The 24039-nt window shown below is 36.3% G+C and overlaps 1 protein-coding gene across 1 annotated transcript; it reads right to left on the reverse strand.

Moving 5' to 3' along the window:
• Window positions 1–21545: 21545 nt before the first annotated feature.
• Window positions 21546–23746, reverse strand: LOC116164377 (esterase FE4-like). Its single transcript, XM_031478546.1, has 9 exons — window positions 23484–23746; window positions 23147–23432; window positions 22914–23099; window positions 22683–22873; window positions 22469–22637; window positions 22243–22421; window positions 22049–22196; window positions 21872–22001; window positions 21546–21816 (listed from the first exon to the last, which is right to left on the reverse strand). Exons 1-9 carry the CDS (start codon window positions 23688–23690, stop codon window positions 21648–21650), a joined length of 1665 nt encoding a protein of 554 aa, XP_031334406.1. The 5' UTR covers window positions 23691–23746; the 3' UTR covers window positions 21546–21647.
• Window positions 23747–24039: the final 293 nt, after the last annotated feature.

Genomic DNA, 24039 nt, shown 5'->3' on the forward strand with positions numbered 1-24039 from the left:
ACATCAGCATGAATTTCTGACATAAATAATTCATCACGTCGTCTGTGCCACGATTAAGATCAGTATTTCATCTTTTTACCTTCGCTACTTCTCCTTTAGTTGCCTTCTGATTGCCAAAGCTCATGCATTTATTGACAAAGTTTGCTCGATGTAAATTGACATTCCCATTTTTCGTTTTCGTAAATATTTTAGCTTCCTCGCTAGGTAATTAAATTTTTGGCATCTACGTCGACATATTCGTGGTTTTGTTATTTCTTTATAGGCCTAAATTAGGTTGCCGCAAACCTATATTGTTGAGGAAACATTCTCCGAAGGAATTCAGAAACTGAGATAGATAACTCAATGGGTAGGCAGTTTCTTTCATAAAACGTTAAAAGGAAATATGCGCTTGCTTATGTTTTTAATTATGAGCGTCTGCAACAGAATAAATGAAATAAGATCCGCAATTCAATTTCAGAACATCTAGTACAGTAAGCAATTGAAGATATTAAAGTCACTACTTTGTCGTTATGATGAATATGAATAAAACTGAATTAATGAAACTATAAAACGTTATCATTGCTTAGAGCAAAGGACTACAGAATATTAATAAGGACTCGTTATTTTTCAAGTTAAAAAAAGCTCAGGACACCATTTCACCATTAACGAAGTCTGTGAACTTCTGCAGAGGCAACTCTAAAAAGCGTTATGCGGGTCACTCTGCAATTGGCCGAACGTCTGTTGAGGGTCTAGAACAAGAGGGACAATAAATCTTGTAGTCAAAGACGTTACGTCACATTAAAACCCAAATTTAGGTAATATACAACACGTGAAGGAACTGCACAAACCGTTGAGAAAAGGAATTACAGTGGACATGATTCCGTACTTGATTTTCAGGAAGCTTTGCCATGTCCGTGTTGCGTGTGATGAATCAGAGGCTTAAAAACTGGGCCGCGTATCTTGTATTACTTGGACACACCCATGACAGAGGATTCAAAGGAGACTCAGTGATCTTTTACTCCGACAACTGCTACACAACAGGAGAACAAGTTTATTATTGCGATTCCCTTCACAATATAAAAGTTTTAAAAACAAATCACAATAGGTTTCCAATTGCAGAAAACTACACTCTTTGACTTCGTAAAGGATGCACAAACAATACTGACAACCCCTATGACGTCATTTTTGACCGAAAGCAATTGGTCTTCGATATTGAATGGATACATTTCTGTTTGAGTATCTACGCTCAAAAACCCTCCACAAACCCTATGAATAGAAAAAGCGCGCCTAGTTGTTCACAAATTACGCCTTGCAACAAATTTACGAACAAAACGACTACCGGTAAAAAGGTTAAAGACAATTAATTCAAGTTTTATTTGCTGACAAAACCATAAGTTAAAAGGGTAACATTTATACATTGCGGAAAATCGGTTATTTATTATTGTTAATAACTCAGAGTTCAACTAATTAAAGAAAACACGGTTTATTAACAAATTTCGCAAAAACCCCAAGGCTCTGAATGCATTTAATTTGTTTAAGAGACCTTAAATACGCTTCAACAACCTTAAGGGGTTTTCAAAACATTTACCTCTTTTTCGTTTATTGATTAGCACTTGTAATCGTGCCTATAGAAAGGTTTGAAAATATTTTATGGGCCTTTAAGGAACTTTAAGAACGTTTGAGTGTAATGATGCCCATTTAAGGATCTTTAACTTTGGGACCTCGAGGAAACTTTATTATGCCTTAAGAGCTTATAATGATCTTGGGAGGTCTTGAAGAGCTTTTAAAAACTTTCAAAGCAATCAAATATTTTCTCCACTAGGGATTCCCAGTGGTCTCCGCAGTATTGTTGTCACTCTTAGAGCCTTTAAGGGATTTTAGGGGATATTGAGGGAATGTCAGCAGTGTAAAGGCGTTTATTTTTTACCCGCGGCATATTACCTATGATTCTTTAATCCATAAAAGCTAAAAAAGTTGCCGATCTATGTAAAATTCGAAAAACAAAATATAACCAAATTTAGAGCTACCGTTACAGAGAACTAAGCGGTTTTTGAAAGCCTTTGTAAACCTTTAAGAAAGTTTAGAAACTTTTTGGTGTGTTTTCAAATACAAAGTATTTAGGGGTTTAAACGCCTTTGATATTCTGTGAGAACCAAAGTAATTATACAGGATGCATAAATATTTAGCAGTTACTTAGATCCTTCAAAAACTTAAAAAATTGTAAGGGTCTCCAAGAGTTTTTAAGAAATTCGGTTAAGCCCTTGGAGAAAGTAGTCTTTAAGGGTGTTCAAAGCTCATCTAAAGTAGAGTTTTAGAGGAAGATAACTTTAATAACCCTTAACAGTTTTCAAGAACCTTTTGGAGGCTTTACTAAAAAATCTTTGATAGTCCTTAAGAACAGCTTTTAAAATTTGGTGAAGATCTATAAGAAACTTTAAAAGCCTTTAAAAGCTTTTAAGACCACCAAGCGTTTTCAGCCCCCTTTAAGACTTCTTTCAGGGCATTCGACGATTCCAAGAGAATTTAACATCCTAATGTTGAAGAATCTTTAAGTGCTTTAAAGTGCGATTAAAAGTCATCAGGAGCCATCAACCCTAGGGGTTCTCAAATGTGCTCAATGGTCTATACGGTTATTTACAGTTTTTAAGAGCCTTCATGGACCTTTTAGAATCTCCATGTGCGTACTATGGTTATCAGTCTTCTCAAAAACCCCAAAGATTTGAATTCATTTAATTTGCTTAAGAGATTCTTAAATACGCTTTAACAACTTAACACATGGGTGTTTAAGGGCCTTTAACTTTGGGACCATGAGGAAACTTTAAATTCTAACATCATCTTAAGTGCCTTCTAGATTCAAAAGCTTTCAAAGGTGCGCAGGTGTCCCACAGACCTTCTGAAAACGTCTCTAAAGGCATGCACGTTTAATATCCTTTTAGAGGCTGTTTTTTCAAAAAGGGTCTTTTTAAGAGACGGACTTACAATAGCCTTTGAAGGTCTTGAAGAGCCTAAAAAAGTCTTCAAAGAAACAAAATATTTTCTCCCCTAAGGAGTCCTAGTGGTCTCCGCAGTAGGGTTGTTACCCTTAGAGCCTTTAGGGATATTATGGGAATTTGAATAGTCTAAAGACGTTTCATATTCCAACCTTAAAGAGCCTTTAAGAATTATCCAATGAGGTTGAACTTTCAAAATAAAATCGGCCTTTACAGCCTTTAAAACTCTCTGAAAGTCTTCAATCAGATTTATAAATTCTTAATACGCGATAATAATGTGTAGGAGGTTTCTCTTAGAGAGAGCCCTAACCAACCCAGCCTTTCAAGGATTTGAGAGTCCAATTTCCAGGGATTTTGTTGTGTAAGAGCTTTCAAGAATTTTTCAGGGCTTGTAAGAAACTGTAAGGGTCACAAATACCTTCAGAGTATGCAATGGAGCCTCCATAAGGTTCCTACATTGTCCTTAGGGGATCAGCTCAGATTTTAACAAGTTATATGCGTCTTTAAGGGTTTTTAAAAGTCGATAGAGGTTTTTAGAGTTTCCACGACTCTTTACGATTAAAAAAAAAGAATAAGCGAACATGCAAAAACGAATAATCCCATATTGAATGCTTTCTATAGACTTTGGCGAGGAGACCACACTCATCAGGATACTCAAGAATTGTCGTGTCACTTGTCCTGGAACGATTGTAAAATTCAAAAGAGCTTAAATGGTATTCACCTCATAAAATAAACAAAAAAAATGCGCAGACATTCAAGTCCGATTCATTAACAAAGTTGGAATTAGACGCTTGACCGTAACACAACGTTTCACATTGACGCACATCAACTCAAAGTAAAATTTTGTATCTAGCAAAATGAGCCGTATAGCTTGTATAAAAGGTACAATAGCTAAACGAAATTGGTCGTTACCAAAGACATTCGTGTAGTTAGTAATCAGTACCTATAATATAATTTTGCAAATGGGAGAAACGGATGAACATGTACATAAACGTAATAAATAAAGTGCGAAAATAGTAGCTGATTGGTTATGTTTGCTATAAACTTTTAAAGTCGTTCAAGCTTTTATTGGGAACGTTTGCTTAGAATTTTCATTTATTTGTGTGTAGTCAAAAAATTATCCTTGAATCTTTTTAGTTTCTTATTTCCACTGTAAAAATCATTCAAGTAGTCTTAATGAAAGGGTTTATCGTGTGACTTGCTCAAATTTTGGGAGTTAGTTGTCGACTCTTTATGGAAAAACAATTACTAAAAAGGCTTTTTCAAGTATGTGAAGTCTCCTTGTAGATAACTGATATGTGTCAAGAATTTTAGTAAAATAAGAACTTAGAATAGAATGGAAAAATGTGAAAAGGATCTGCATAAGATCCTGTAAATCTTATTTCGGGAGATATAATCCCCGGCCTATCCTCCGACGGAGCAAAAAAATAAGTTGACGGTTTGAAAAGCGGAAATAATCGCATAGTAAGAAATTGACTCTGGAAAATGATAAAGGGATATCGGAAAAAAAATGAAAGGGAGTCTTAGGGTAAAAAAAAATTCTAATCGCGTGGAGCGTATACGGTATTAAGAAGACGATCAGGATAAACCCGCGTTATGATTGAAGTTTAAAAATAAAATCGTCCCACATTCTTCCCTTGATGTCGTTTGGTCTGGTTATGTCAGATCACTTTTGTAGATCGCAATAATCCAATTAAATTTCTAAGTTTGTGTTTGAGAACAGGGAGAACTTGTATTTTGTTTGCGATGGCGATGTATTACATCAACCTTTATTAATTAATCTTAAATTATGTAAGATTTGGATTAGATTAGCGTCTGTTTATCTACAAACACTTTAGAGTTTCGTCTAGTGCCGCCGTTTTACATAAAATGCAAAGTTCTAACCTTTCAGGTACAGTTTGTTTTTATTTATTATACAGCTAACTGGACCTTTTAGTAAAAATCACAGGAAAGGTACATTGTACGACATATAAAACTTATACAAATTAGTTATGTTGTGATAATTGAGTTTCATTTGAAGTTAATAATGTTACTAATCTTCCATGGGCCGCCTTTTGCATATCGACCGCCTTGTACACTCAAGTGCCTTCCATAGACTGCCTGTTTTGCGTCCAACACTTTTACCATTTAAAAACCACTACAGTTGAATTTGAAAGATAAATAGTCACCTTAATATTTTAAAGTCAGTTTTTTTCCAATTTGAACGAAGAAAACCTCCACTTTAGTGGGTCCATTTTTGATTGTATTGATGATTCTTGAAACCTCTTGGAGGCTGTTAAAGGTTAAAGGTTCTTTGAAACTCTAAACGACTGTAGAACACTGTGTTGTTAGAAGCTTTTGATAGACCTTAGTATCTCCTCATATGCTTTTGAATATTTTACCGTACTTTTTAAACTCTTAAATACCTTTAAATTTTTTTAAAGGCTGACCAACGAGAAGAGAATGTTTATCGAACGGTCCGCGTCCTCTTTAAGTAGGTTGTGATTTACGAAACTAGGAATTGTGAATATTATAAGATACTGGTTCAAATCTAACAGATATAATTTTTTGATTGAAACAGTATATTTCCAAAAAAATGTATTAAAAGCGAGTTTAAAGGCACGGCGCGTATCGGAGTGCCTTTAAACGTTGCAAGTAGTTTAAAGATCGATTACACACGTGGTGCAATATAATTTAAAAATAAGGAAAGTAAAATGAAATCATATTGACGTCAGACTCGAATACATTTCTAATTAAGTAGGCTGTTTATACGGAATTCCATGATTGCCATAGAAATGTCACTTGAAGTTTAAAAATCACCGCTTTTGTAAATAAAATAACTGCGGTTGAAAACACCGGCAAATTAGTGGCTTGTTGCAGAAGCAGAAGAAAAGTTGGTACCTGCAAAATCCTATTATGAATAATCTGAAAAATGGAGGAATAGGATGCATCTTTCAAAAAAAGTCCTAAATGCATCGATAATGCTGGCTGGCGTCATGTGCATTTTGAGCTGGAGGCGTTCACCGACTCTTCCTAGTACATATTACCAGGTTGAGCCGCAATTGAGCCTCAATAAGAAAATTTTTTTTCCGGGTCGATCTGAGACAATTTTTTTTGAGGGCCTCAAAAAAGGCAGTGTATAACCTTCCTTTTTTACCAAAAATCGACTGCACCCAAATTTCTCGGGAAAATGCTTTTTCTTATTCATTTTGGTGCGTAGAATCCAAAACAATTCGTACTTTTTCGATCAGACTTCTCAATCAAAAGTTATAGACTAGAAACCAAATTCGAAAAAAAATTCAAAGGGCTGTAACTTTTGAACTAGTAGCCCAATCTTGGAACTGTTTGAAATTATGGATTCTACAGGCCACATTCTATAAGAAAATATTTTTTCCGGGTCGATCTGAGACAATTTTTTTTCGGGGCTCAAAAAAAGGCAGTGTATAACCTTCCTTTTTTACCAAAAATCGACTACACCAAAATTTCTCGGGAAAACACTTTTTCTTATTAATTTTGGTGCGTAGAATCCAAAACAATTCGTACTTTTTCGATCAGACTTCACAATCAAAAGTTATAGACTTAGAAACCAATTTCTAAAGAAAATTCAAAGGGCTGTAACTTTTGAACCAGTAGCCCAATCTTGGAACTGTTTGAAATTATGGATTCTACAGGCACATTTATAAGAAAAATTTTTTTCCGGGTCGATCTGAGACAATTTTTTTTGAGGGCCTCAAAAAAAGGCAGTGTATAACCTTCCTTTTTTACCAAAAATCGACTGCACCAAAATTTCTCGGGAAAACACTTTTTCTTATTAATTTTGGTGCGTAGAATCCAAAACAATTCGTACTTTTTCGATCAGACTTCTCAATCAAAAGTTATAGACTAGAAACCAATTTCGAAAGAAATTCAAAGGGCTGTAACTTTTGAACTAGTAGCCCAATCTTGGAACTGTTTGAAATTATGGATTCTACAGGCCACATTCTAAAAGAAAAATTTTTTTCCGGGTCTATTTCATACAATTTTCTTTGAGGGCCTCAAAAAAAGGCAGTGTATTCCTTTTTTACCAAAAATCGACTGCACCAAAATTTCTCGGGAAAACACGTTTTCTTATTAATTTTGGTGCGTAGAATCCAAAACAATTCGTTTTTTTTTCGATCACACTTCTCAATCAAAAGTTATAGACTAGAAACCAATTTCGAAAGAAAATTGAAAGGGCTGTAACTTTTGAACTAGTAGCCCAATCTTGGAACTGTTTGAAATTATGGATTCTACAGGCCACATTCTATAAGAAAAATTTTTTCCCGGGTCGATTTCAGACAATTTTCTTTGAGGGCCTCAAAAAAGGCAGTGTATAACCTTCCTTTTTTACCAAAAATCGACTGCACCAAAATTTCTCGGGAAAACACATTTTCTTATTAATTTTGGTGCGTAGAATCCAAAACAATTCGTACTTTTTCGATCAGACTTCTCAATCAAAAGTTATAGACTAGAAACCAATTTCGAAAGAAATTCAATGGGCTGTAACTTTTGAACTAGTAGCCCAATCTAGGAACTGTTTGAAATTATGAATTCTACAGGCCCCATTCTATAAGAAAAATTTTTTTCGGGGCCGATCTGAGACAATTTTTTTTGAGGGCCTCAAAAAAAGGCAGTGTATAACCTTCCTTTTTTACCAAAAATCGACTGCACCAAAATTTCTCGGGAAAACACTTTTTCTTATTAATTTTGGTGCGTAGAATCCAAAACAATTCGTACTTTTTCGATCAGACTTCTCAATCAAAAGTTATAGACTAGAAACCAATTTCGAAAGAAAATTCAAAGGGCTGTAACTTTTGAACTAGTAGCCCAATCTTGGAACTGTTTGAAATTATGGATTCTACAGGCCACATTCTATAAGAAAATTTTTTTCCGGGTCGATCTGAGACAATTTTTTTGTCGGGCTCAAAAAAGGCAGTGTATAACCTTCCTTTTTTACCAAAAATCGACTGCACCAAAATTTCTCGGGAAAACACTTTTTCTTATTAATTTTGGTGCGTAGAATCCAAAACAATTCGTACTTTTTCGATCAGACTTGTCAATCAAAAGTTATAGACTAGGAACTAGAAATCGCAATACCGGGATTGCGGAATCTTGCGAGATTAATCCCGCACATAAATGGAGCGGGACCCCGCGGGATTTGCGGGACTGAGGAATTTGTCGACCAAGGGGACGACTCTGTTTACTTTGTTAATGAAACTGAAAACGGCGAATTATTTTTTAAGTAATTGTTAAACTTTTTTCGTTAAAAATGTACTATGATTTTTGAGGCACTTTAGAAAACTTTTTGCGCTTTACAGGTAAGGTTTTTTTGAGTTCTAAGTTAGGCCGAAGGTACTTTTTGTTAAATATTGTGATAATTAGCGATTTATTTTAATACAGAAGTTAACCGCACAGATTTGCCAATTTATTTAAAGTTTTGCCGGGATCCCGCGGGATTAACATCTGACAATCCCGCAAATACCGGGATTGAGATTTTGTTGCGGGATTGCATTCCCTAATCAGACTTGAGACTGGAAGCACAATTATTACTCTTGATCGTGAGGTACCTAGCTATGTGAAACGGATCAGAAGTTGATTCTAGTTACCAGAAGAATTGTAGACGTAAAATGAATCAGACCTACAACGAAATTGCTTTTGAAGCCAATTACAAAAGAACAAAGTGAGAAGTAGAGCTAGCCAAGGATTCTCCCAATTTCTCTCAGAGCATAAAAATGCGTATAGCGTGCGCAATTTTTTAGTTTCATACGAGGCAATTGTAATGCCGTACATCAAACGCAAGCTTCTCAATTCCGTGCAGTTTTATTCGGCGTTTTATTCCCGTTTTACGGCGTCTGATAGAGTTACCCCGTTTTATTTTACGTCGAAGCGGCAGTTTGCTTGCGTTATCCCGCTAAAAGTAAAAAAAAGGGCTTCACCTTGACTAAATTACATCACTGCGCGCTCGAGGAACGTTCCTTCAACAAATTTTTTTCGCCTCGATTCCTAGATTGTATTAAGTTTTGCGTCAAACAATGGCAGAACTCTTGGGGAAAAGTGGCGGCGGCTTCGGCGTCGAAAATTAAACGCGAAGCTTTCAGAGATTTTGTGAAGTTTTTCAATGACCGCTTTCCGCTCGGGTCATTTTTTCGTCGAGCTTGAGCGCTTTTAAAGTAAAAATCGCCGTCCCTTATTTTTAAAGCAGTCGTGGGGCGTTTAAAGGCCAACCATGGTGGCTTGTTACGAATGTTTCCACTGATACCTGATAACTGCTTTGATAAGGGTTGAATTTCACACTTTGCGTGTTGTGTGGTAAAGCTACCATTAATTTGCGTGTACGCGTTTTGTTAAACTGCGAGGGGGTTATTTCAGTATTTTATTCTTATTATGTACTTTATATTTAAATAATAATCTCAGATGGTATCGCCCCTCATCAATTTATTTTATGGTCACTTTAGATATTACGCCCCAATAAATTAGACCACTCTGCAGTGGTCTTTTATGTTATCCCGTTGTGAATTATGAATGGAAGCTTTTTGGAATTTGGTGAGATGCTAAATGCTGAGCCTTTCTTGTGTTAAATTGACATTCGCACAATTAAAAATTCCATTTGGTGCTAAACTGCCACCATAAAGGCGTACATCTAAAATGAAAAGCAAATGAAATTGTCCTTTGTCGTATTTTGAGGTTAATATTTTATCGAGGAGTACACATTGACCAACTCCTGTCCGCATGAAAGAATTTATTTATAAAAAGGCCCAATAGTGCTAAATTATTCCGTACGATGTTCAATGGATTGACGAGCTCACCAAGGTTTAGCCCAAGGATAAAGTTCTCATACAGAAACTTGTAGCTAGAAAACTTTTGCCATAACAAAAACATTAATCAATCATACTCGTTTCGTCAGCTCTGCTGTCATTATCAGCGAACAACATTAACAGAAGGTCTTGTCCTATTTATACTACTTACAAGCCAAAGAGGCCTAATGGGCTTCTTCATTTAACAACTCTCTGCTAATTAGCGTAATAAACCCATATTTCTTGTGTAGTAAATTTATGAATCAATTCCTCATTAATTATTTCGCTGTACTTTAAAGTTTAAAGCATCTTCAGTGACTGTTAGTAAAAGTCTTTTGGAAATGCTTCAGTCTTAAGAAAATACAGCAACAACATAAAGGTGTCTTTTAAACATATTTGTTAATTCCTGAATCAGGAATATCTCGAGAATCAATTAATATTTTGTGACCCCACTAAAAGTCGCTATTTCTGAATCAGAAAATATCTCGTGAATCAATAAATATTTTGTGACTTCATTAAAAATCTATTCCTGAATCAGGAATATCTCGTGAATCAATAAATATCTTGTGACCCCACTAAAAGTCTATTCCTGAATCAGGAATATCTCGAGAATCAATAAATATTTTGTGACCTCACTAAAAGTCGCTATTTCTGAATCAGAATATCTCGTGAATCAATAAATATTTTGTGACCCCACTAAAAGTCTATTCCTGAATCAGGAATATCTCGTGAATCAATAAATATTTTGGGAACCCACTCAAAGTCTATTCCTGAATCAGGAATATCTCGCGAATCAATAAATATTTTGTGAACCCACTAAAAGTCTATTCCTGAATCAGGAATATCTTGTGAATCAATAAATATTTTGTGAACCCACTAGAAGTCGCTATTTCTGAATCAGAAAATATCTGGTGAATCAATAAATATTTTGTGACTCCATTAAAAATCTATTCCTGAATCAGGAATATCTCGTGAATCAATAAATATTTTGTGACCCCACTAAAAGTCTATTCCTGAATCAGGAATATCTCGTGAATCAATAAATATTTTGGGAACCCACTCAAAGTCTATTCCTGAATCAGGAATATCTCGCGAATCAATAAATATTTTGTGAACCCACTAAAAGTCTATTCCTGAATCAGGAATATCTTGTGAATCAATAAATATTTTGTGAACCCACTAGAAGTCTATTCCTGAATCAGGAATATCTCGTGAATCAATAAATATTTTGCGACCCCACTAAAAGTCTATTCCCGAATCAGGAATATATCCCGTGAATCAGTAAATATTTTGTGGACCCACTAAAAGCCTATTCCCGAATCAGCAATATCTCATGAATCTCTAAATATTTTGTGAACCCACTAAAAGTCTATTCCTGAATCAGGAATATCTCGTGAATCAATAAATATTTTGTGAACCCACTAAAAGTCTATTCCTGAATCAGGAATATCTCGTGAATCAATAAATATTTTGTGAACCCACTAAAAGTCTATTCCTGAATCAGGAATATGTCGTGAATCAATAAATATTTTGTGAACTCACTAAAAGTCTATTCCTGAATCAGGAATATCTCGTGAATCAATAAATATTTAGTGAACTCACTAAAACTCTATTCCTGAATCAGGAATATCTCGTGAATTAATAAATATTTTGTGAACCCACTAAAAGTCTATTCTATTGGGTTGAACATTTTCAAATAATCCTCTATGATTTCAATGAAGCATACTGGGTGTATTCATTCTGTATATTCTTCTTCAAATAAGAAATTTCAGACCCAAATTCTCTCCGGACATATTTTCAATCTGCGAATCTCGCAACTTTAGGCTGTTTTGTGTCTCTTTGGCGTTTTATTCAGACATTCCTCTCCCTGTATCAACCAATGAAACAAAAACATTCCATGCACTAAGATATTCACCACCCTCTCAATGGATACGACTATAATTAAAACAGGGTTTTCTTAAAAGGGGCGAAACTAGGGGTGAAAAATGTGTAAATGCATGCTGTTATCGCTGCCTCTTAGAGATGTTTCGAAGAATTGCGCGTTATTTTGGCGTAAGTGGGAATATGTTCCTTCGAAGCTGACGTTATCAAGTCTATTTATCAAGCCAGTTCGAGTCGAGTTCAGTTTGTTAAAGAAGTTAAGATTTCTGAAGATAGCGAATTTTTTGTGTGATTTTCGTTGAATTCTTTCATGTGGTTCGAAGTAAATTAATTTGTCATTGTCGATCAATTAATTGTGTGTTTATTCGAATCCTTTGTACGACCCGGATAGAGTTTTCACGTCAGATTTTTCTAATTGTGCTCATGATTTATTTCAGGTCTTAATAGTCCTTAGAATTGTTGGGAGTTGATCAAGGCCACTGAGTGGTAGATTAATCTATTAATCGAGAATCTGTGCCGTATTATAAATAATTTACAATTTCAGTGGGCTGGGTGTCAATTTACGTTCCTACAAACAGTTCAATGTAATACGGTTTTTATTGGAGGGTTGCTTCCTCGACTGCATTTCCAAACCATTTCATTTCTAATATATTGCTTGCATGGTGCAGCTGTTTGGTGGTTTATGTAAAGTACAGATTATAAATGAACCTCAACTTCTTTAACGTAGCGCGAATTCCAATCGAAATAGACCTCCTGGGCAAAAGGAAAAGAAGGGAACCGTTTGGCTTCGGGCGTCAAGTAGCAATTTATGGGGAATTGAGAATTCAGAAGGGCACCTGTAAACCAATGTAGATTACAATCTCTAATCCGATTGCCGCGGGCAGCACGATGGTAACATTGACCCTTTTGCATCTGATAGAATATCTTTACATAGTTTAGTGATTTATGCACAGCCTCACGTAAGACAAGGTAACCGAGATTTAAATCTCTCCGATGTTTACTTTTCAGCAAACTTGTCGAGGGGTAGGCGAGTAAATATTTGTTTGTGTCGAGATCTTTACAATGCATTCAAATTTGCCGTTAAGTTTATCAAAAATTGTCTGAACTCCACATTTACACAACGCGTGAATTATAACAAAGTAAATACGATGGCAGGGCTCAATTCCCATTTGCACGCGTGCCGTATATAAAAAGAGCAGTTGTCAAACGTGATTATTACGGGAGGATTTAGCCAAGCCACAGGTTACTGAAATTCCCAGCTGGAATTAAATATTTACCTTTATCATAACTCCGGAGCTTTCGCTTATGAAAGGTTGCGCTTTTTGTTTCTAAATTTGTAAATTCGTTTTGTAGCAAAATTAGCTACGTTTTGTTTAGAGCACTAACCACTAATTCTAAAATTTAGACATCGAGAACACTTATTAAGTAAAGCTAATGTTTTTATCCGATATTATAACAACCAAACAAGAGATTATTTTAACATTGAAAAGGCCATAAAGGCTTTGACATATTCTTTTTGAGACGCCCAAAGACGAAATAAAAACCTTTGTGAAAGTAAAGGAACTGTTAGATTATCGTTGTTTGTACCTGTTCATTTCTCCTTTCCGTATGAATTCTGGGATTCATACATTTCCATGTGAAATAGCAAACAACGGAACCTCTCTCGATTGTTTCTGATGTCGTTCACTGCAACTCATTATTTAATGGACAGTTTGATTGATTTGCCGGACGGAAGTTTCGCAAAACGGAGTTCTAATTTACACCCATTGTCTATCAGAATTTAAGTGCAATCGGCCTTTAAGGCTCGTAAATTTATATTAGCAAACAAAACTTGCCAATAACGGGGCATCATGCCTGAAATTCTAAAATATTAATTTACCTTCTTTTCCTGTGGCAATAGAGATTTTGGCGGTTGTAAAAACAATTTATACAACAAACAATTTAAATCGGAACGGTTGGAAAACTGGTAAATTCACTACAAAAATTATGTGCGTTATCGGCGGTAAAATAAGCAATTAAACACACTCTATAAATTACCTATTTTTCCTAAAACATCTTCACAATCATTATATAATTTTGTAAACATTTTTCTGCATAATAATATTATTATTACTATTGTTATTCCTCGTATCTATTAGTGAAAATCCTGAAAAGGTATAAAGCGCAGCGAGGATTTTTATCTTCTCCCCATTTCTATAAAACGATTCCAATTCCAAAATCCGGTGTAATATTATACCACGTTTCCTTCTGCTTAGATGTCCAATCATCTCGGAAGGTTCTTCTGCATCTCTTTTTGTATTACTGATGTCTTCGTGATGTCTCTTTTAACATCCGCGTTTTCCATAGCCGTGTTTCCTGCAGCTCTCTACATTGTAACCAGTATTCAAACATATATAGCAAAGGCGCGTTGTTCGCGTACAATTACTCCTTTCTCTTCCCGAGTTTGTGTTGATGTTCTATCCAGTCTTTGGTTCTTTCTTGTAGGTCTATCATCTTTTTTTTTCATTTTTTTGTTTCCACATTTGGATAGCGTATCACACAAATACAAAATTATAACTTACGCTACTCAAAACTCTTAGTAACTTTAGATACTGTGCAACTGAAATGTCCCAAATGTACACTAAACTTCCCAGATTAACTTCCATAATGATCGATGAAAGTGATTATTGAATCTTAAAACAACTTTCCACAAATAAGTTGCTATTCCGGGTAAAAATCCTAACGTATGGTACCAAGTATAAGTAAAACATATAAGACAACTCTTACCCTGAATAAAGTTAGTTAGACGTTGAGAAGGGAGCTCAGTTCTCGCATCCAAATGAACAATCAAAAAGGTTAACCTTCCAAGCTACAGGACTCGGTATATTTATAATTAGTTGATTAATGCCTGAAGGGCCCCGATCTACTCGTAATCTGTTTCTATTCTAGACACGGTACTCAATTGGCCAACCCCTTCATAAGGAAATGGTGGTCTACAAGAACATACGCGTTTTAAAGTCGATCATAACTTAACCAAGATGGCAAGCGTACTGAGTAGGTACTGAAGTTTACAAATTACTTAAATGTAATCGCCCTGAAGGACCAAAATAGTTATAAACTCCGCTAAAGAGTTACAGAAGCTGCCCCTTAGGAGAGTCGATCCCTGATATTAAATCTCTCTCATAACTAGGTGACCTATTTCACAGCAAAATGGCCTCTTGTGATCAGAAGATTTGGAAGTAAGGTGAATTTAACCCAAGGTTACCTTGAACTTGAAATTAAACTTAAACCCTAAAAAAAAATAAAAGGTAACCCCTTTTCTTTGATTACATAAAATTTACCTACCTCTTACATAAGAGAGCAAATCGTAGATGGGGCAACAATTGTCGATGGAAATTGCAGTACAGCAAATTACAGCCGAAACGTAAAGAAGCTACACTCTAAATAATCGAATTGCAGATGGCGGTACTTACGATAAAAAAGGGAGAACGCAAGTGTATATCCTCACTAAGAGCACATGTGAATCCCGTCCAAACTAACTACTTCGGAAATTCGCAAAGTATGAATCCAATCATTAGAGATCAATATATTCGGAAGATGACAATTAAAATTCCATGCGTTCTACCTCACGCTTTCAGCTGTTTTAGTAAGCGACGGAAAAAGAAAGATGAGAATCGATACCTACAAATCAAGGCACTCGCAATCGGCGCGGTAAAATTGCGTGGTTAAATTTCATCTATAAAATCGTTACAAATGTTACGAGGGTCTTTCAACAAGTACTAAACAATAATAATGCTTCGTAAGGGAGAAAACCAATCCTTACACCACCTAGCTCTGTAGTTCTTCTTGATATTGTAGTACTGCTCTAACAGTTGACGTATCTGACGAAACTTTTCTTGCGTTTTAAGATCCCTTAAATTTCCGGTCTACGGTTCTGTTCTTGGTTCGATCTACTCCTTAATTCTTCAAGCCGGCGATCCTGTCCTTGGTTCAAATCAATTCCTTAGTCCTTATTGTTATTTCCTTCCATGCCCACGCGATGATTTTGAAGAACCTCAAAGAACTCTTTTCCACTTTTTCTTAAATTTATACATATGGGCAATGTGTACTTAAAAAAAGGATCAAATGTAGAGTACATTTTTCATGGCCACAAACTTTTAAATGGCGATGTCTAAATTTTTTATTGGTTACTGTATTTTTTCCTCTTCGGTTGTTAGTCATTTAAAAATAAGCTGAAGCAAAGATTTTTATGGTGAGTTTATCTTTATGATAGACTAAGAAATGAACTTATTACAACTACTACAACCCTATCCCTAGACCCGCTATGTAAACGCCAAAAACTATTAAAGAACAAATAAGGATCATTGAAAACCCCTCCGTAAAAATGACGCATATTCCGTTGACCACAATCATCCGGATAAATTCTTTACATTACCACGACTAAAGTTGGTTTGGGAAGACACTTTAAAACTTGACATTTTTACCGCTTAAAAATTCTGCTTTACTAATTTTTGTGAGAAAATAAAATCCAAACCTAAATGCTCTAAGAAAATAATTGTAAAAATTCGAAGAAACGGAAGAATTTTGAAAATTTTAAGCATATGAACAATTCAGCAACCAGAAGAATCCGTAGAAATATACCAATTTGAAGTTAAAATTTCCGAAACATGTTTATAAGGTAAGGAATTGAAAGAATTTGAAGAAACGAAAGGATTTGAAAAGTTTTAAGGGATTTTAAGCACTTGGGGAATCCACAGAAACCAAAAATCAGACGAACGGGAAGAAATGTGGGAGGTTCCGAAGGATTGTGAGAATCTGAAGAGAAAGTAGTTCGTAAAATCCAAAAAGCTTAATGCTAACTTAAGGATCGGAGGAATCCAACCGTAAGATTTTGTAAAAGTTAAAGAATTTTAAAAATAAAAATAGATTCGAATTTGAAGATACTGAAGAATGGAGAATGATTGAATACTCTGAAAGATTGTAAAGAAAGTAACTAAAGAAGACGATGAAGATGAAACCGTTTAAAGATCGAAAACCAATAATTTTTTTTAATTACACACATACAAACGAAAATTCAAACATACATCAACAAATAAAAATAGTTATTCATGACGAATCTGAGCTGAATTCAGTTAACCCCAATTAGAAATCAATTCTTACTTGAATTATACCACAAATTCTTTGTAGATAACAAGTAAGAAGGTAGCATTGTTCCATATTTCTAGGTAGATTACTTCCGCAATCAAAAAGGAAAAACATATAAATAAAGCATAGGTACCTATATCAATTGCACGCAATAACAAGTGCACTCGAAATTTAATCCTGAATTTCATTTCTGCATTGTTTTCTAGAGGACAATACACGAAATTAATGTAGAAACTCACAAAGCGAAATACAAAAACTCGCTACGGATTGTTTAAAAATCATTAAATCTTTCGAGCACGACAGCAATCAGAAGCGCTTTGTGAGACAGGTACGTGAACTTTTAATTAATCGAATATTTGTTTGTTTCAGGTGAGTGCCGGCAACTCCTACATCGGCCATGTAAGTCAAAATTAATTAACTTCCATCTAGCAAAACGTATCCCTAGATCTATTAATATCAAGGGGGCGGAATGAGGGTTTCTCGTACGTAACTTGTCAAAGCGTTCCCGTCACTATTTCGTGACCGTTTTTTTTGGTATGCAAGCAATCATATTTTGTATATTATCGCAGTTTTATGGAAATTATTCAGGAATGCGCCGAAATGTTTCGCGACTTTTTTTTTAAAACTCGCCCGGAATTTATAGAAGCGTTTCAAAAATTCGCCGATACTTAAGTGGGCGGTTAGTACAAGGTATAGACGACCTCCAACATTTTTCCGTGAGGATTACAGTCCTGGTCAATTAATATACTTTATCGACACGTATTAATTTCATACATTTAATATTGGAGAAGGAACAAATTAAACATTGATCTGGCTTCTTTTAGGATAAGGGATTACATTACGTACCTACCCACATAATTCAATACAAGTTTTGGTTTCATTCGACCAATGTGTAGGAAATATGAACTGACTAGGTGTATTTTCATTTAATACACGGGAAACAATAGTTACTTACATAAAAGTCGGAAAATGACACATTACTAGAATTAATTACTGAAATTTAAGTGTTTAAACTGTTTACCACATTTTAAATGACGTAAACCTACGGTTATTGAATATGAATATAAAATGCGCACTTTACATTTACACAGCAGTTTTAACAATGGTTCTTTGTCATAAAAAAATTGAATAGTGGGCGCGTAAACAATTCGTATCCGACGTTCTTTCAATTTTTGTGATAATCCGTATTTTTTCTGCGTGTATATTAACTTCAACGATAGTTGCCAGAACATGAGTTATTATATTTTACGTTCCAAACAAATACTGGTCGTGACAGTTGTCCAAAAATCGAATCTGGTAGCAACTGCTTTGAAAACGCATTTCTTGTCCAAATTCTATCAGGAATCACGCTATCAAGACGCGTATTAATCGACAACTCTTATTTTTAGACTACGCCTGAATGCGAAACAAAATTTTAATCCAACCAAAGGAATTGTATTACTGAAATTAAACGCAAAATTCCCAATGAAATATAAATTTCATGGGTCGATTCATTTAGGAATATCTAAATCACTTAAAATAAAATTATTTACGCCGATGCCTAAAAATACTCGACCACTACTAACTTTGGTTTAAGACAAGATCGTGATTATGCTCAGGAATAATAAGCCACTGTTCCGCTTTGTTGATATTAATCTTACCCAATTTATTGCAAGCACGTAAGCAGTTGTATACCAAATTTTATTTATCGCAAAATTACTGTCTAGCGATGTCACCTTAAGGCACTGGTTTTGAACTAGCTGTTATTATTAGCAATCCGAAAAAAGGAACTTTTTTGTTTATCACAACGAGTTTACTTAATCTCGTTTTTTATAATATAAAAAAAAGCGGTTCTCCGACTAGAAAATGGTTCTTCACGTAAATTTTATCACTTGTAAATAATAGGCTTAGGCTATTAAAAAGTTTTTCTTTTTATCAACCAGTTCCGAGTGCTGGTTTCTTAAAATCGCAAATACGCGAGGACCTTTCTTGCAACCTAGCTAAAAATGCCGACCGCGAAATCGGTCGCCCATGAAGTTAAAGAAAAACCTTTTGTATATACGCGAAACAAATCAACAATAATAATAAATTAGCATACCCAAATTAATACTGGCTCGCACTAGTAACACCTCTAATAGTGAAATTTCGCGTACCTAACACAGTACGTGACCACACGCAAAAACTAGCTCTTTCGCCCACGAGAAAAAGCGGAGGAAGTTATTTTGTGAACGCAATGACATCGTTTTTTTCACGTGCTCGGATTTAACGGAACGAAACTTTTAGGTCCCAAGAGATCGTGGCTTCTTATCGCCAGACATACTGTCGTTCGCGTTGGCTATAAAGCGATATATGTAAATTTTCGTATTTTTAGCAAAACCTTATTTTCGAAACGGCAAAGTGACCACCTGTTACAAAAGTAAGCATTTATTTTCCCCGTTTGTTCCTTACAATGTCTTAAACGGGGGAATTTTTGAACCTGTTGATTGAATTATCAAAGCTTTTCCATTTAGGCACTAGATTGTGTTAATATCTTACAAAATAATACCTAAATATTTGAACAATACGTAAAATTCGCTGTAATTTGGGCTCGATAAAACACAACAAAAATTTGCGCTATCTGTAACTGCTAACACATAAACACACAATCGCCAAATGAATTTATACCTACACGACAATGTTTTTGTTCTAATTACAGGTGTAGAATTGGCTCTTTGATGGTGGAAAAATGCACTTTAATGTGAGTTTAATTGATACTACATAGAAAGGCTTCACATAACCGATAAACGCACGATAGACACAAACTCCCACTTCTTCTTAAGCCTCACTTCTTTAATTCAACTTAAACATACACTGCAAAGCGATGTAATAACAATCTTCTAGGTTTCTTCAACAAAACTTTACTGGGAACTGGGAAGACTGACTGTCTTGGAATAATACGCTTAAATACGGCAAAATTCCCAATCACCAAGGCAATAAGCGGCTACCAAAAAGCAACGTTTAACGTCCATCGTCTACCTAGGGGGAAACCGCAAAAAATTCCATTTTCGTTCTTTCTTAGGATATCCAATCCCGAGAGCAAACTTCAATTTGATGGCTTTTGGTTCCGCGGGTCTTCCTCCTTTCATGCACGCTTAATGCCTCCCTTTTTTTATTTTTTATTGCTTTCCCGTGTACTTCTTCTTTTTTCTCACGTCCTATCCAAATGTCCTCCTTTGTACCTTTCTGATCTCTCTTTCACACCTTATTTACTGTTCCTTTGTTTTTTTTTACCATCTTCACTCTCTTTAGTGTTTCTTTTATAACACCATACCATCTTCGCGACTTTTTCGCACGACGGCACGTTGTTTTTTCCTTTGTATTCCTTTTTTCTCTCTCCTTTCACACTGCCTTAAAAAATCTGCTTTGAAAGCCTCCCCATTTCCTTTTTATACTTATTATTCTCTCTTTCGCGCTCTCTTTATGACTTCCTCATACCTTTTCCGTACCTCCTTCAAGCTCTTCTTTGCGTCTTGTTATTGCAGTTCTTTACATCGCGCATCTGATTCATACTTACCTTACGGCTCCTCCATATCATTTTCTTTTACGCTTACTAACTTTACGCTTATTCCTTTCACTTCACCTTCTTTGAGTCGAGCTCCGTCCTCGTCTCTTTTTCTTGTATTCTCAAACCTGTTCGTGTTTCTCGCTTCTTCTACGTTTCTTCCTACTACGATCATGATGTTCTTTACAATTCCTTTCTTCACATTTGTTCTTCCTCACGCTCTTATTTGCTTTTTCGTATCATCGTTAGCTTTTCACCACTCTTTTTTGTTACAGTTCTCACAAATTTTCATAATGGCCTCTTACCTCGTTTTTTCTTTACGGTCCTTTTATTCCCAGGCCCCTTGCTTCAAGTGTTACAAATGCTTTTTCCGCGCTTTCTTTTTTCAAGCATACTCTTCTTCTTCTACTCCTTTTTTCTTCGTCTATATATACGTGTCAAAAAATCCAATACCTTAGAAATACTTCGTTCGCCGTTGTTTTCTTTGCGGTTAATTCCGATCTTTTGCAAAACCACTAAAAAAAATTACGTTTCTAGGTCCCAGGAGTCCAAAAAAGTGCTTTTTAAAAATGTCTGTATGTACGTATATCGTGTGTATGTGCGTGCAACATGATTCTTGTGAACATGATTCAGCCGAAGTTACCCGACCGATTGTGTTAAATCTGAAGCATTTCGAAAGATGGAAAGCGTTTGGAAGCGATTCGAAAATGGCTAACGCCCTTTTGGCAATAAAATCGATTACGTATAACTTTGTAAGGAGCAGACCGATTTGTCTGAAATGTTGTACCGATGTTCTCTAGAATGGTCCTGAAAGCTGAAAAACGATTGGAATTGGGAAATGTCCTTTTTGCTATAAAACTTATATTTATTTAATAAGGTATGAGCAACAAAATTTTCCTGCTGCCTTTTTTTATTTCAGCGTTGGGGCTCATTCTCGTCTTGACTCTTTTTTCGCAATTCCGGTCCAAGTTTATTGAGATGCTGTGATCCCGGATTGCACTTTCAAGGCTTCTCAAAGGCTTGTGGAGAGTTTTAGAAATTTTCAAGGTTTTAGCAACCCTCTTCCTAGAAGTGGTGTCGAAAAGCGCTTTCGCTGAGGAATTTCCTTGGAAAACCAACAGTATAGACGCGGATTCGGTACCTCCTAATAGGAATCTTAGTAATTCCTTCATATATACCAATTTTCTTAAAAATCTCCTTAAGAAATCTTTACTTTTTTTGGAAAAGGAATAGGAATCATATTGGAGCAAAACTCATTTGTAGGTACAATAATTTATTATTCTGCTCTAATCAACGACAGACAACACTCTGTAGTTCTACTGAATTTATTTTCATAATTTCTATTGGTAATAAGGATTAAATTCATACTTTTGGCCACGGATACAGTCTATCCCAAACAGAATAGCGATCCTGATACAAGTTTTCCTTCATAACCATCTTTTCATCAATGTCTAGATACGCCTCATGTCCAGGTCTAATCGGTTTCCACTCGGTGTCATCGAGCAAATGACTCACTTTGGGGATCGGGACACTGAAAGAGTACCGAGAATTAGATTTGCACGTTCCCAACCGAAACCCTATCTTACCCGGTTTCTGCAAAATTTTTGAACATACTGGTCATTTTCTGTACAGTTTTGTATTCGGGATCGGTGGGCGTCAGACGTGGAAAGCGCGAAATATAGAAAAGGTACAGTAGATCATCATGGTGGACCACTCCTACAAATTCAATTTGCTCACCTCATTTGATGATAATTGTTACCTACCTTCGGGTGTGGTAGTGTTTTGTTTGTAATGGAAGCTGTAGCGCCCTTCGTAGCCAAACTTGTAATAGTAGGTGGGTTCGGAATTTTTAGCTGCGAGCAGCTTGGCTGCTCTATTGGCTGTAAACCCTATAACTCCATCGGCGTACAACTAGAAATTCCTGCATTATTTATCGGTTCAAATTAAATTGGGGTACCTTTCCAATTTGAGGTAAAGACTTTTCAGTCAAAGGTCCATCGCCTAAATAAGCCTTTCTCAGCTCCCTACTGATGTGCTTAGAATTCTCGGTGTCCCTTTCGTAAATGAAACTAATCGGGGCAACTTTCTCGAAGTTTTCGTCCATCTCCTTGAGCCAGGTGGCATTATCTAGTAGGTCTAAAAGTAAAGAATTAGCGTGAGTGACCAATCAAGCGCAAGCTTACTCCACGCTGTATATTTAAATTCCTCGGCGGTTACAGTTACCATTACTGGAACTCTTTCAAACTCCCCTCGCAGAATGAGTTTTACCGGATCGTCAGTCAGGAACCGCTCTTGGCCGCAGTCCGGCTCGATGACCGGAAGCCACATCATAATGGGGTCATAAGCGAACTCCTAGACAGAATTATTAATATTAGCACCACCCAAGAAAATATTTACATCAAATTGATACAAGGAGTTTCCAATTTCCTCTGCACTCTTCGTCTTAAGGCATTTATAAATTGATTCCGAATCGGTATCTGGACAGTTCACGAACCGCGCTTGCTTTTGTGCCATTTCGAATTGATGAGGTCGGACCGGCCAATTTCCTAAGCTGGAGCCGCTCATTATGATTGCTCTATGGAAGAGGCCTAAACAGCTTTGATGTAAAGTGATTAGTGGGGGGTTTACCTTTCGCCATTGGGGAAACCAGCATTAGGGAGGTGGTTGCACCTCCTGCGCTATACCCGGAGATCGTCACCAGGTTTGGGTTACCACCGAACGACGCTATGTTCTGCTTTATCCATTTCAGCGCAATCACATGGTCTTTCAGCCCGTTATTTCCAGGCGCGAACTTATCGCCGGTGCTCATAAAACCTGCAGGATTGTAATTAAAGTGGGGGGTGAAACGAGTTGGGTCTAACCTAAGGACGCCAGGCGGTAATTTAAGGTGACCAGTACAATGTCCTGGTCTAACAAGTAGTCCGGCCCGAACGCCTCACTGTATCCGCTCCAAGAGTAGTATCCACCGGGGTGAGAGAAGACCAACACGGGGCGGTTGGGATTCGAGCCCTTCTGAGGTAACTGCGTGGTGTACACATTTAAAAACAAACAGTCTTCGCTGGTGTTTTCCTGTCCGGGTTGCGGGCAGAGAGCCCCATTCTTGGTCGCGTCATAAACACCCGCCCAGCCTTCCACTGGTTCTGGAGGCTGCAATGGTTTGCACTAATTAATGGAGATCATAATATTAATTGTTCGTACCTGAAACCGTAACTCGTTTATTGGTGCCTTGGCGTACCGGATGCCTCTGAATGAGTAAATCTTCTTTCCGAGTGCCGTTTCTAAGGGCGCACCCTTAATTGATCCCAGCGGGGTGGATACCAAGAACTCATCATCATGGTTGTGGTGATGATGATACGATGACGCACCATAAACTAATACCAAAATTAGCACACTTGCTTTAAGCATATTCAAAAATTCACTTGCACACAATCGCTCTTGTGAAGCAACTGTCTACAGGAACCCCGATGTGCCTCTTTATAAACGATCGTTACGGTACATAAAAACGTATCAAGTGTAAATATTACCAATGCATACGGCATTGGCGTAGTTTTTCCCGTCGAGACGATAAAAGGTGATGCCCCTATTCATTTACACGAAATATGGATGTTGCAATGCTTGTTTACACCGTTATCGATTTTTATTATCTGTTTCTCAACTGTCTATTAAGAAAACCTGTTGATAATCCTCTAATTATAATTAATTGGATAGCGTTATTAAAAGCAACGTGCCTAGGTCAGTGACGTTGGTGGACCGA

This window comes from Photinus pyralis, unplaced genomic scaffold, assembly GCF_008802855.1.
Source record: "Photinus pyralis isolate 1611_PpyrPB1 unplaced genomic scaffold, Ppyr1.3 Ppyr1.4_LG2, whole genome shotgun sequence".
Lineage (NCBI taxonomy): Eukaryota > Metazoa > Arthropoda > Insecta > Coleoptera > Lampyridae > Photinus > Photinus pyralis.

What these genes read in the sequence shown, in the direction of transcription:
- LOC116164377 (XM_031478546.1), bottom strand. Translation starts at nt 23,690, where the DNA reads ATGCTTAAAGCAAGTGTGCTAATTTTGGTATTAGTTTATGGTGCGTCA. An exon ending in ACTCCTTGTATCAATTTGAT is followed by an intron (nt 22,638 to 22,682) that starts GTAAATATTTTC and finishes AATTCTGTCTAG; the next exon opens with GAGTTCGCTTATGACCCCAT. An exon ending in CTTTACCTCAAATTGGAAAG is followed by an intron (nt 22,197 to 22,242) that starts GTACCCCAATTT and finishes AGGAATTTCTAG; the next exon opens with TTGTACGCCGATGGAGTTAT.